The following is a 12,555-nucleotide window of genomic DNA, read 5'->3' on the forward strand; positions in this document are numbered from 1 at the left end:
GAGATTGTGGGGGTAGGCTTCCCATCATTATTAATTAATATGCTTGGCTTGACAAGTGAAATCTGATGAAAGACAATATCTTTAGCAAAGATTCTGAAGAGATGAATGCCTGATGTTCACTTCGGCTGAGTAGGGAGGAGGGAGAGCTCTGTGAATAAAGGGAGGGAGTGTCCTTAAAACCAGGTAGCACATGTATGTTGAAATTAATGGAGGATAGACTGATGATTTTCAAGATCATGTAGTTTTTATATTCTGGGTTAACTGTAGTTCCTTAATACATAGGAAATAGCACTTGCAGAAGTTAAACCAGTGAGAGAAAGCGTGTACTTTTTTTCTTCTCCTGGGCTGACCATAGTTTTATGAAGATGAATTTCTAAGTGTCTTTTCTTTGCATTGGGCTTCTTGGCAAGAAATGAAATCTGTGTAATGCATTACCTCTGAGCTTTTTCTTAAAGGGCTCAAGGACAGACATATGGATAATAGTTTAAAAATACAAATATGGTGTTTCCAGTCATAGAAATCTTCCGATCCAAGAGATGCTTTCCCTGCTTTCCAAAAATTGTAGGGCTATATACGCATACTCATAAAGCACCGAGGTAAAATACATGGTATCTGACTCTAAAAAAAAATCCCCACTGTACTTTACTTGAGTATTACAACCCTGTGATCAGACAGAGTAACTTATAGTCAAATCTAGATGCCAAGTTGCTGTGCCACCTTCTAACCACCAAGCCCTGTAACTAAGCATTTTTGTTTGGTAAAATTACAGAAGAGATGCTGTTTGGTAAGATATTTTGTTCTATTTTAGTACATATAGTTCATCTAGGAAAATGACTATCACTTGGTTTTCTCACATGCTTATCCCATTTGTGTGTGTGTAGGGTAAAGTACATTGTAGAAACAGTTGTCCACCCCTGCCTCAGTACAGACTTGTCCTGATCTCTAGAAATCTCTGTATTGAGTCCACACTGGGGGAGATTTGGCACTTTCTGGTTTATACACTCATGTATGTTGGCAGTTCGGAATTTATGGTGGCTCTGGTAGGAAAAGCAACTGCCAATATAGGATTAGTTTGAAAAAAGTTATATCCAAACAGACCTGTAGTTTTCTTTTATCAAGCGTGCAAATATGAAATTGTTCAGTCTTATTAGGATAAGACTTATAGACAGGAATATAAGGATTACAAATGTAATTTGCATAGTCAAAATTTTCATAAATGGTCTGATTAATACAGTCATAGGGCCTGCATCAGATGTCAGTGATGGTGATAATTTCATTTGGATGAAGTAGAGAATTGTGGAATACTTGCTAAATATTCCTTGGTAAAATGTTAAGTCTTTCAAAGGCAAAGACTATTCTTTCTCATCTTCATATTCCCAGCACAGTGTCTGGTATAGAATTGGCACTTAAACTTTTGGAGTGAATAAATGAGTGAATGAAATTCATTTCTTGGAAAGATTGTTTGAAATGAAGAGATTAAAATGTTTCCTGGAAATTGAAAAGTATATGCATGCCCATGCTTGGTGTCCCACTTTGATTGAGAAGAAAATTGGTTTTTTTCCTGCGTTTTTAGAAACAGTTACTTAAAAACTACTCTCTTCATTAAAAAAAAAAAAAAGAAAATTACACCATTTTTAATACCATAAGAGATTCAATGTGATTTCTAAAATGTGGTCTATTGGATTAAAGACAAAACAAGGTCCCTATTAGCTTCCCTGACAACTACTGTCCAATAGTTTAAAGAAATAACATGTAACACCTTTTATCCAGTGTGCTTGTATGTGTAGAGGGGCAGAGGGGTGGTACAGAATGATTCGGTGCCAAAGAGTCACTTGGTCTAGATTAATTAAAACAGTATCAGAAAAACTTTTCATTTTCTAGAATATTATTTTTCATTTGTTGGCTTTTTTTCTGTACCAATTTTGCTTAAATGACCTATCAGAGCAACCACATACGTACATGATGCTTAGCTGTGATCCTAATCGTAAATATTATAGATTTCATATTTATTTAAGAGGCCGTGAGATTTAGTTTGCTTTGTTAGTGATGTACCTGAGAAGTCACTATTTAAATACACCTGGCATATCAATATTCCTGTTGCATGTATTTCCCAGTATGAGAAACATAGAAATTTATTAGTTTGGCTCTTGGCCTTTAGTACTTTATTTCCAGCTAAGCATTTTAAGCTTGTTAATCAGTACCTTAGTATTCCTTCTCCTCCAGTAATCTTTAATCAAGTAGGCAAGAGAGGTTTTGAAATCTTTACTGAATGGGTGGGTATGGAATCACAGTAGTGGACTACAAAGTCCCCCCATTTTTAATTCCTTTGTGGAGAGAAGGGATAAATGGTGGAACAGAACATTTTAGAGTATTGGGACTAAAACTAGCTATGGCCAGAATAATTAAACAAGGGAAAATTTGGGAACAAATTGTAGAATGCCATCGGACTGATACTGCATTTGAGACGCTCTATCAAAATGGAACAGGCTTATTTTTCCATAATGTTGCCTTAATGATTACCTGTTTTTTAAAATACCCTAATTTATATGCCTACCATTTAGTTTATAATTCTGTATTAAACTCAGAGTTCCAAGTTGCTTTGTTTAAGCAAAATTTGCAACTAAATATTAAGACTTTCTCAAATGTGGTGGGTTTGAAATGAATTTTAGAGCAGGCGAGGAGCCTATGGGTCAGAAAATTTAGTAATTTCTCTTTTTCTTTCTTTCTTTCTTTCTTTCTTTCTTTCTTTCTTTCTTTCTTTCTTTCTTTCTTTCTTTCTTTTCTTTCTTTCTTTCTTTCTTTCTTTTCTTTCTTTCTTTTCTTTCTTTCTTTTCTTTCTTTCTTTTCTTTCTTTCTTTTCTTTCTTTCTTTTCTTTCTTTCTTTCTCCAGAGACAGGTCTAGAGGTTTGGTTTTCTGATTCACCAAAAGAGTGCTTTTTCCACCATTACTATGTTGTAGAAAGCCATTTTTTGAAAATTTGTGATCCTAAAGCATTTGATCCCAGGATGATTTTTAAATTTGATGCGTAATCCCAGAACATTAAAAAATTTTGTTGTAAAGTATAAGGCAGGGGTCATACGCTGTGTCCTGTGGGCCAAATCCAGTCTGCCATCTGTTTTTGTATGTAAAGTTTTATTGGGAACACAGTCACTTTCATTCATTTACACTGTATTGCCTAATGGTGCTACAACGTCAGAATGAGTAGTTGCAACAGAGATCATATGACCAAAAACATTTATTGTCTGGACCTTTATAGAAAAAGTTTGTTAACCTTTAGTATAAGGTAAGGGTGAAAAAAATTACCTTAAAATTAACACTATCAATTGAATAAATTGTAAATAAAGTATGCTTTTTGAAAAGGCTGAAAGACTAGCATATTGTTGAGAGACATGAGTGATCTGTCATAAAGACAAAACAACAACAACAAAAATCTACCTGGATTGAAAATAAAATAAAACTAGGTTTTTAGAGAATCTCTGAGCCCCTGGACTCAGAGATTCTAGTTGCCAGAGTGAAGCCTGTGACTTAAACAGAATTGACTCAAGATGGGAAATACTTCAGACTGTCATTTATGTTATGCTAACCCTGACGGAACTTGAACACTCACCAGATGTCCTTCTGCTTGGCAGGTGGAATGGATCCAACAGCAAGTGGTGAAAAAACGGACCAAGAGAGATTATGACTTCAGTCGTGCCCAGTCTACTTATTTCAATGATCCCAAGTGGCCAAGCATGTGGTATATGGTAAGTTCTCCTGGTCTGGGGCCAGGCCAGATTCGTGTTGTACAGGTAACATCTGTTGGGACTGGAAGGATACAGAAACAGTCCCCAGGAACTTTTTCCTGTTTCAAGAACTCATCATTTGAGATTGGTTGATGGCCTAAGATGTTTTCTGGATTTTTTTTTTCAATTAAAGTTTATTGGAGTGACAATGGTTAGTTACATAGGTTTCAAGTGTACAATTCTGTAATACATCATCTATATGTCACATTGTGTGCTCACCACCCAGAGTCAGTTCTCCTTCCATCACCATAGATTTGCCCCCGTTTACCCTCATCTACCATCCCCCTCCCCCCTTACCCTCTGGTAACCAGTAAACTATAGTTTGTGTCTATGAGTTTTTGTTTCTTTGTTTCTTATTCCTTTGTTGCTTTCAGTTTTATATGCCAATCTCAGTGAAATCATATGGTTCTCAACTTTTTCTGTGTGACTTATTTTGCTTAGCATAATAATCTCAAGATCCATCCATGTTGTCGCAAATGGCACTATTTCATCTTTTCTCATGGCACAATAGTATTCCATTGTGTATATGTACTATATTTTCTTTACCCAATCATCTGATGGCTATCATCAACAAGACAAATAATAACAAGTGTTGGAGAGGCTGTGGAGAAAAAGGAACCCTCACACACTGTTGGTGGGAATGAAGATTGGTGCAGCCACTATGGAAGGCAGCGTGGAGGTTTCTGGATCTTTTTGGGCTTTAGTACTTTGGTTGTAAGGAGAAAGCGAAGGGAGTTACAATTTACAGAATTTCTGTTTGAAAACTTACTTTGTATAGTAGCTTTCTAAGTTTGGACTAGTAGATAGAAAAATGTATTAAGCTGTGCACACTCTTAGGCCTATCAATAATCACGTTCACCTCTGACACACATTTCCTCCACCTTGAAACCAGTCAGGTTAATGGATACTGGCTCTTGGAAATCATTGAAATGGCTCTACTTGTCAATAACAGATCCCTGACTCAAGTGATCTGATGTGTGCCTTCTCACTTTCGGTAATAGTTTTAAAAACTAGAATAGGAAAAATCGAGTTGGAAAGTTGGACTTGTAGCTAGTTTAGTGGTTCAAGCAAAATCTTCAGTGAGGGAAACTTACTTAACGTGTTGGTAAGAGTGGTCTACAAGTTCACATGACATTGCTGCCTTTGAAAATATACTTCTCTCGCCTTAGGGTTTTATGTTCATGGTCCCTGAGAATTTGATTAGAATATGTCACTTATTCTTAATCATGAAATCTGTGTGGCACCAATATGCGCTGTAATCTGCAAAAAGACGTTCTTTACTGCTAGTATTTGGCAGTATATTTGTCCTAATGTACTTTATGTTTTGCAGTCTCTGTCCTTGCTTCTCGAAAAATTTGTAGTGTTTTGCATTCCTGCCTCATGCTTTCCTGTATCCTTGCCTTTCACTCCTTCTACCTGGAGTGCTCTTCCCACCCTCTCCTGCTTCCTCAGGTCAGGATGCTCCTCCCCTCCTTCGGATCCCCTATCCAAAGATGACTGCTCCTGCTCTCAGAGGTCCTCATCTGTCACCTTTTTTCCTTCTTCTGCTCTCCAGGGCCCTCCAGCCCTGCCACTCACGGCATCCTTATTTGGTACTTTGTTTCCTACTTATTAATACTTTTTAAAATCTCCTCTGTTGCAGTGGAGGGGTCACTTATATCTCCCGCTGCCATATACTAGAAGTTAACCCAGCACCTTGTGATACCAGTAATTTGTGTTTATTCGGAGATGGGTGAATGTGGCTCGCATTTCTTCCAATTTCCCTTTTCTTAGTCATACCCAGAAGTAGAAAGTTGTGGAAATATTTTGGACCCTAAACAGAATTTTACACAGGAAACTTTTTCATGAGCTTAGGAAAAAAAAAAAAAAAAACAAACAGGAGCCATAAAGCTAAGTTCAAAGGGAGGTGGGACTCTAAACAACATTTGAGTAGAAATCACCTAAAGGGACAGTAAGACACTTGACAGCCTATTAGCTCTAAGACCAAGAAAGAATGAACCTCAGGGGAAGGCGTTAGAGTGAGTGTTGGCAGGAGCTAAGGAGCTTTGTCTGCACTGACAAAATGATAAGAATGTAATGGGATTAAGAGATAGGATGGAAGCAAAATCCCTCTCCTCCCCTGTTTATAAGGCCAGGGGGAGGGGGAATCTCCTTGCCTTACTTTTCTTCTTGCAAGAAAGAGCCAAATTGCTGTCTGCATGTGTCCCACTGGATGATGGAGGTAAAGGGCAGCTTTTTTGGAGCCTTTCTCACAGCTCTAGCAGGGCAGGCTGGGCTCTAGTAGGAACTGTGGCCAAGATGTTTCCAAAGGTTTCAGTGCCTGTAGAGTAAATCTCTTCACTCCCAGAAACCACTGCTATTTATTTGGAAATTCTCTTTCAGTATGAGAAAAGGTTGAGGAAAGCGCTTTTGTTTGGCCGTTTAAAATGTTGGATGTTTTTCAACACATAATTTGATAATAATAATTCAAATAGGTAATATTTATTGAGCACTTACTACATGCCAGGCAATGTAGTGTTTTTCTAACAGTACGAACAGAAGTGTGTGTTGATATTGGCCTTGTTATAAAACAAGGAATCTGAGGCTCATACCGTTAAGGTAATTTGCCTCAGATCTCCTAACCTGAAAATGGTAGAGCAGAGCTGCCAAACCAGGCGAGTTGATGGAATCCATAGGATTAACACGACACGCTATCCACACTCTTCTACTGTTCACAAGGCTACCATATGGAAGACACTACTCCAACATTCCTTACTTCCAAACTGCTGTCTTTAGAGAAATGGCTAAACTACAATGCAGGATGGTGGCTGCCAGGTAGGGATGAACAAAGTATCTTTTTCATTGGGGACAACCAAAGTGCTTCCAAGCTTTCTATTAAATAATTAGTTTTCGCTTGGTAAGATGGGTGGGAAATAGTTTAAACACCTCAAGCTTATCTGTCAGGAGTAGTACGACAAAATGAGAGCCAGAACTTTAAATCTGCAATCCAGATTCAAATCCCCATTGCTTCACTGATTGTGCCTGTGCCTGAATCACTTCAACTCTTGTCAACTATCATATAAGAGTATCTAGCTCTTATGTATGCATTTTCTGTTGCTGAATGATAAATCACAGAATTTCGTTTTTAAAACAGTTATCTCCTGGGTTCCGTGGGTCAGGCATTCAGACAGAGCCCAGTGGTGATGACTTCTGTGTTCTGTGATATCTGGGGCTTCAGCTGGAAGATTCAAAGGCTTGACTGGAGCTGGAGGATCCACTTCCAAGGTGGCGTAGTTACATGGCGGGGTCCTCTTCACCGGTACATCACCGTAGGGCTGCTTGAGTGTCCACTTGACATGGCTCAGCAAGTGACTCAAGAGGTCATGTTGGAAGTGATGATGTCTTTTATGATGTAATCTCAGAAGTCACAGACAGTTATTTTTGAAGTGTTCGTTAGTCACATATGTTAGCTCTGATTTAGTGTACGAGGGGGACTACACAAGAATGTATATACTTGGAGGTAAGGATCATTGGGAAGCCGGTTACCACAATTAAAGGAAATACTGCATGAGAAGCCTTTAGCAGTGCCTGACACTAGAAAACCCTCTATAAATCATAATTGTTGTTATTATTCTCTGACTTCTTAATTACGATGCATGCTATTTCCTTTTTATCTGTTCTTTAAATGCTACTAGTCAAAGCAGAGTGGAATAATATGTCCAGTGGGTATTCTTCAGAGCACCCTGGTGACACATCAGTGACACAGCAGAGGCAAGGCGATTTCTTCCTCCTCCTTTTTTCTGAGCCCTGAGCCCTACTGCAGAGTTTCTGAGGGCTGCTTGGTGAGATTCCATAGAGCCCTGCCTTCAACTTGTTAGCCTCGTCCTGTCATTCTGTATTTATCACAGGAGAATGGAGATTAAAGAGTGGCATGAAGTGTGCCTCAGCGTCTCTTTTAATTAATTTAAAAGCTTTGCCCACGCCACTCCTCCCCTTGGAGACTGGTGTGTGAAACCGTTATGTCTAGCCTTCAGGTCGGGGCAGTATATTTAGGGAAATGTTCATTTACAAGAGTTTGTTATGGAGATGATAGCTATATAATCACTCCTCTGTCCTGAAACACTGTGCTCAGGCTTCCAGGAATTGGGAGGGCACAGTCCCAGAAATAGAGCTCACTTCTCGTTGTATCTACAAACTTCTGCATCTACTCTTTGTCTGGCATAGTGACCAGCACTGAAGATGTTGGAAAACGTGATTTGTGCTTCCTAAGATCAGTAAAGCAGGAGAGGAACATATAAATGCCAATGAGAGCTTGCTGGGCCAACAACCCCAACTAAAAATTTCTCTGTGAGCATGTCCATACCTCGGGCCCCTGCTGCTTGAGCTTTGGGTTGTAATTTTTGCCTCTTCCATTAAAATACCCTGAAAAGCTTAACATATCCAAGTTTGGGCACCACTATCAGAGATTCTTTATGTTTTGGTATATATAGAGTAGGGCTTAGGCAGTGGGATGTCTTCAGAACTCTCTGGATTATTCTCGTGTGCAGTTAGCAACCTGTGTTATTGAGTGCCCAGGTCTGGCATGTGGTAAATGCTCAATAAATGCTAATCAAATAAATAGATGAGTAAACTGGAATAAAAGCAAATCTGTGATAATCTCCATAACAGAGAAAAGAATTGCTCACATTTATTGAGTGTTGAGTATGCGTCAAGCATTTTGCCAAACTTTTGCATATATTATCTTATTGCCCGCATTCCAATGAGTTAGTAACTATTATTAACTTCATTTTACAGATGAGGAAATTAGAACCTAGACAAGTTAAGTAACTTGGTCAAAGTCGTACCCTTTACCTGGGGCTGATCCTGGTGTTCAAACCCAGTCATTCTGACTCCAATGCCTAGACTTCCAACTTGTACGTTGCTGTTTCTCAAACTAGCGGGCATCAGAATCATCTGGAAGGATTACTGCCCTCTCATGACCCTCAGCAGAGATCTGGGAATTTGCATTTTTAAAAAGATCCCAGTGATCCTGAAGCTAGGTTCTTAGGAACCCTTTGAGATCTCAGTGCACTACCATACTTTAGCATGAGGTTTATGTGAACACATCTGGCTTCCTCTTTCCATAATCAGCGGGGAGAAGAAGGGCTTTTAAATTTATGGGACATTTTAAAGCACACTTGGTCAATTTATCTTGTTTTTCTTGATCGTATACCTCTTATTGACAAAATGTTCTAGCTGGGAAGCTGGCAGCTTTAGTATGAGATGATGTTTTCACTTTCCTTGCACAAATTGAAAATACCCTTGGTTTACGTATTCTTTCAAGACGCTCCACAGACAAAAGATATCTGATAGGAAAGGTGTGAAGATTTGGCCAAGTCTTTGGGAACTCAGTGTAATAGAAATGGTTTTAATGGACCATTTTGACCCTAGGAAGGAAAATTCAATTTGATTCGAGAGATGGTGAGGCTAAGTAAGACACCTCCTCAAGGGTCTGTGAATGCCGATTGAGCAAATTCAGGGAGATAAATATTTTTTAAATTATTGTAAAATATTAAAACCATACAAAAAGTTTAAAGAATACCACAAATGCCGGTCCACCCACGCCAAAGCTAAGGAATAGAACATTATCTATGTATGTAGTTGAAGGAACCCCATGAGTCCTATCCTAATAGGGTCCCTTCGTCCATACAGAGCTAGCACAGATGCTGGATTTGAAATACAGTGGGGGAGAGCTCCCTCTTGTTGACAGGATGCTGCTCTTTATGGAAGGAGTTATTCAATTCAGAAGAGATTAACATTTTTTGAAATCATCATAAAACACAAATCTGAATATGAAATTCAACACTTGGGCTATTGATGAAGCCCCGAGAAGACAACCTGGAAATGCAACTTGAATGAAAACATAAGTTTAATAGAAAAGCTCTTTCATTCCTTTGGTTCTGTAAATATTTTATTACATAAAGAAATTGATGTAGCATTGTATGGTATTTCTTGTCTAACTGTTAAGAACTAATAATGATTTTGGAGAAGCCCATAGTAAATAACTTCATTTTTTTTCTTGCTTTATGGAAGGCATACTTAATTCAAAAGAGAAAAGGAAAGAAGGGCTCAGGAAATATCGCTATTTGACTTTCAGATTCTAGTCATTAATATGACTGATATTCTTAACTCATCAATTTAGCACAGTAGAATTTTTTTGATGATAAATATTGGGTGGCCTATTTAATATGCATTATTTAAAGCCAGGCTATAACAATTGGGCTTCCCTTTTGATGCACTACCTCAGATTTCATGAAGCTCTCTGGGTGGTTTTTCTGAGGGGAAAAAAAAAAATCCTATTTGTCGATCAGAAGAGTGAAAATTAGCTGAGTTCGGCTATGCGTGTGGGGTGTGTCTGCCAAAAACTATGAACTAGCCAGTATAGTAATTGCAAAAAATGATGTTAAGCCACATGGTTCTTTCTCAGCCAACTGGATTGCATTCAGTACTCCAAGAGTTTGAGGTATTGCTGATTCTCTGGTTGGCACACATTTTCCTAATGACTTGTACTGTCATTTGGCTCTAATAAAATCTGGTGGAGTTTGTGGCATTATTGTCCTGGCAGCTTGGAAATCATTTTTTTAAAAATATCCCACTTAGCTGTTTTAATTGAAAATGCAACATGGCGCAAATCTGCAACCATGTGGCATGTCTTGATCCAAGCAGGAGGTCTTCTGAGAAAGGACAGACTCCAGCCAGGCAGCAGATGATTTATTGGTAGGAACTACTAGGGGTTGGGATGTGGTTTTGGCATACTAGTATTTGCTTTGAACTAGCTCTGTGTCCTGTAGAAAGGTATTTTAGCTCATCTGAAAAAGTGAGGATTTTGGATTAGATACCTTTTAAAATTTATTCCTCCTTGTACTGCCTCTAGTTCCACATGGCAAGTTGATCTGGATGTTGAGTCTAGGGAGAGCATATACAACCAATGGACCTCTGTCTTATTTCCAGCTCAGCCCCACCTCATGAGCTCCCCATTGCAGTATACCACGCTTTCATTTCATTACTACTTCAAACTCAGTATGTTCCCTGTATTGGGGATCCCCAAGACCACCTCCAGATTTGGTGATTCACTGGGAGGACCCAACATGATTCAGCATATATGTCATACTCATGGCTCATTTATTTCAGTGAAAGGGTACAACCTAATCAGCAAAAAGAAAAGCTACACGAGGCAAGTCCAAGGAAACCAGGCTTAAACTTCCAAGACATTTCCCTCAGTGGAGTCACCCAGAAAGCACTTAATTCCTCCAGTAATGAATTGTGACACGTATGAAACGTCTATCAGGGAAGCTCACTAGAGACTCAATGCTCAGGGTTTTTATCGGGGGGATGCTCATATAGCTACCCAGTGCCTACCATGTACCAAAATTCCACACTCCGAGAAGGTTTTCAGCATAAACCATATTTTTGCATAAACAGTTTAAGCGTAGTGTGGCATTCTTATGAGGGAATGGTGAGAAGCCTTCCCCATGTTCAAGTTCCCAGATGCCAGCCAAGAATATTTAGGGGGCCAAACACATGAATGGCTGAGTTGGCATAATAGCTCCTCCTTTATGAAAATGTTGTGCTCACTGAATGAATAAGTTAGCACCAGGAAAAATACTCATAAGTGATAATTCCACGAAAAAGCAAATATGAATCCCAAGTATGGTCCGTATTTGTTTTGCAGTCTAGAAAATACCAACTGAACTGAATCAAAGTTCCTATGAGGCAGATGTTTTTTCATGCATGTATACATGGATACATTTCTTTGTTCATATTTAACAGAGATTTTTTTTTTTATTCCAGCATTTACAATGTTCCTGACACCAACGATAAAATAGTAAATGGTACCTTTTTTAATGACGAGTAAGTGGAACATTTTATGGGCAGGACTTTGGTTAATTTCAGTCAGTTTGCCTAATCAGTTGATGGCAGTTCACTGAGGGTGCCATAGCAGAACCCTAATGGGAACTTCCTGATTAACTCACGATGAGTATAATGATTTCATTGTCCTACAGGATGTTTGTGATGGAAGGGAGTGTATTAGGAATAAGTTAACCTATAATTAATTAGTAAAAGTGCTTCGAGAGGAGGCCAGTAATTAATGATCCACGTGGAAAAATTACTTCAGAGAATATTCATTCTTGCCTGGTGCAAATTATTACAACCTTTATGAATTTCCTCGCAAAATGTGATTTATTACATACTGGTAATTTATCGTCTCAGCTTTACTTTCTAACAGTAAAAATATGTGGGTAGTCTTGCCCTTTGGGCCTGACTCTAACATGATGACAGGTCTGTTAACAGAAACAGAGTTGTTTTTATCAACGTTTTAGTCATGATTTTTCTTTAATTAGTAACTCATTTTATGTTGGAGAGCAACTAGCCTTGATCCTTGAGCTCACTTAACCGGTGGTTGTCTTCTTAACATGTTGATTGAAGTTCTTTTATCAAGCACTTTTTCTGGATTCCTTATTTTTCCTTTATTTTTCACCCAGTATTGGGGTTAGTTCTAGTGATCAAGGCACATTTTTGGCTTTTTTTAAACCCATTTCTGTGCCAATAATTAGGTTTTTTAGTAAGCACTCAATAAATGTTTGTTGATACAAAGTGAGGAGAGAATCGTTCATTTAGATTTCATCATTTTCCAAATTCACAGAACTGAGTTTGACTCTTCCTAAAAGATCACGGTGGCTTCAAATATCCTCTGTTGAGAATTCAATTTCTAAAATTATCTGAGACAGAGGCATCAGGTATACTGTTTTTCTT

At 38.5% G+C, this 12,555-nt stretch overlaps 1 protein-coding gene across 4 annotated transcripts in view; it reads left to right on the plus strand.

Moving 5' to 3' along the window:
* The window catches only part of PCSK5 (proprotein convertase subtilisin/kexin type 5), a 400,588-nt gene that overhangs the window by 80,038 nt on the left and 307,995 nt on the right, over window positions 1-12,555 (plus strand). For all 4 annotated transcript variants that reach the window (XM_033123077.1, XM_033123075.1, XM_033123076.1 and 1 more), the window contains exon 3: window positions 3,631-3,744. In XM_033123077.1, coding sequence (XP_032978968.1) covers window positions 3,631-3,744 — 114 coding nt within the window. The remainder of the gene's footprint in view (window positions 1-3,630; window positions 3,745-12,555) is intronic.

Source organism: Rhinolophus ferrumequinum, chromosome 12 (genome assembly GCF_004115265.2).
Source record: "Rhinolophus ferrumequinum isolate MPI-CBG mRhiFer1 chromosome 12, mRhiFer1_v1.p, whole genome shotgun sequence".
Lineage (NCBI taxonomy): Eukaryota > Metazoa > Chordata > Mammalia > Chiroptera > Rhinolophidae > Rhinolophus > Rhinolophus ferrumequinum.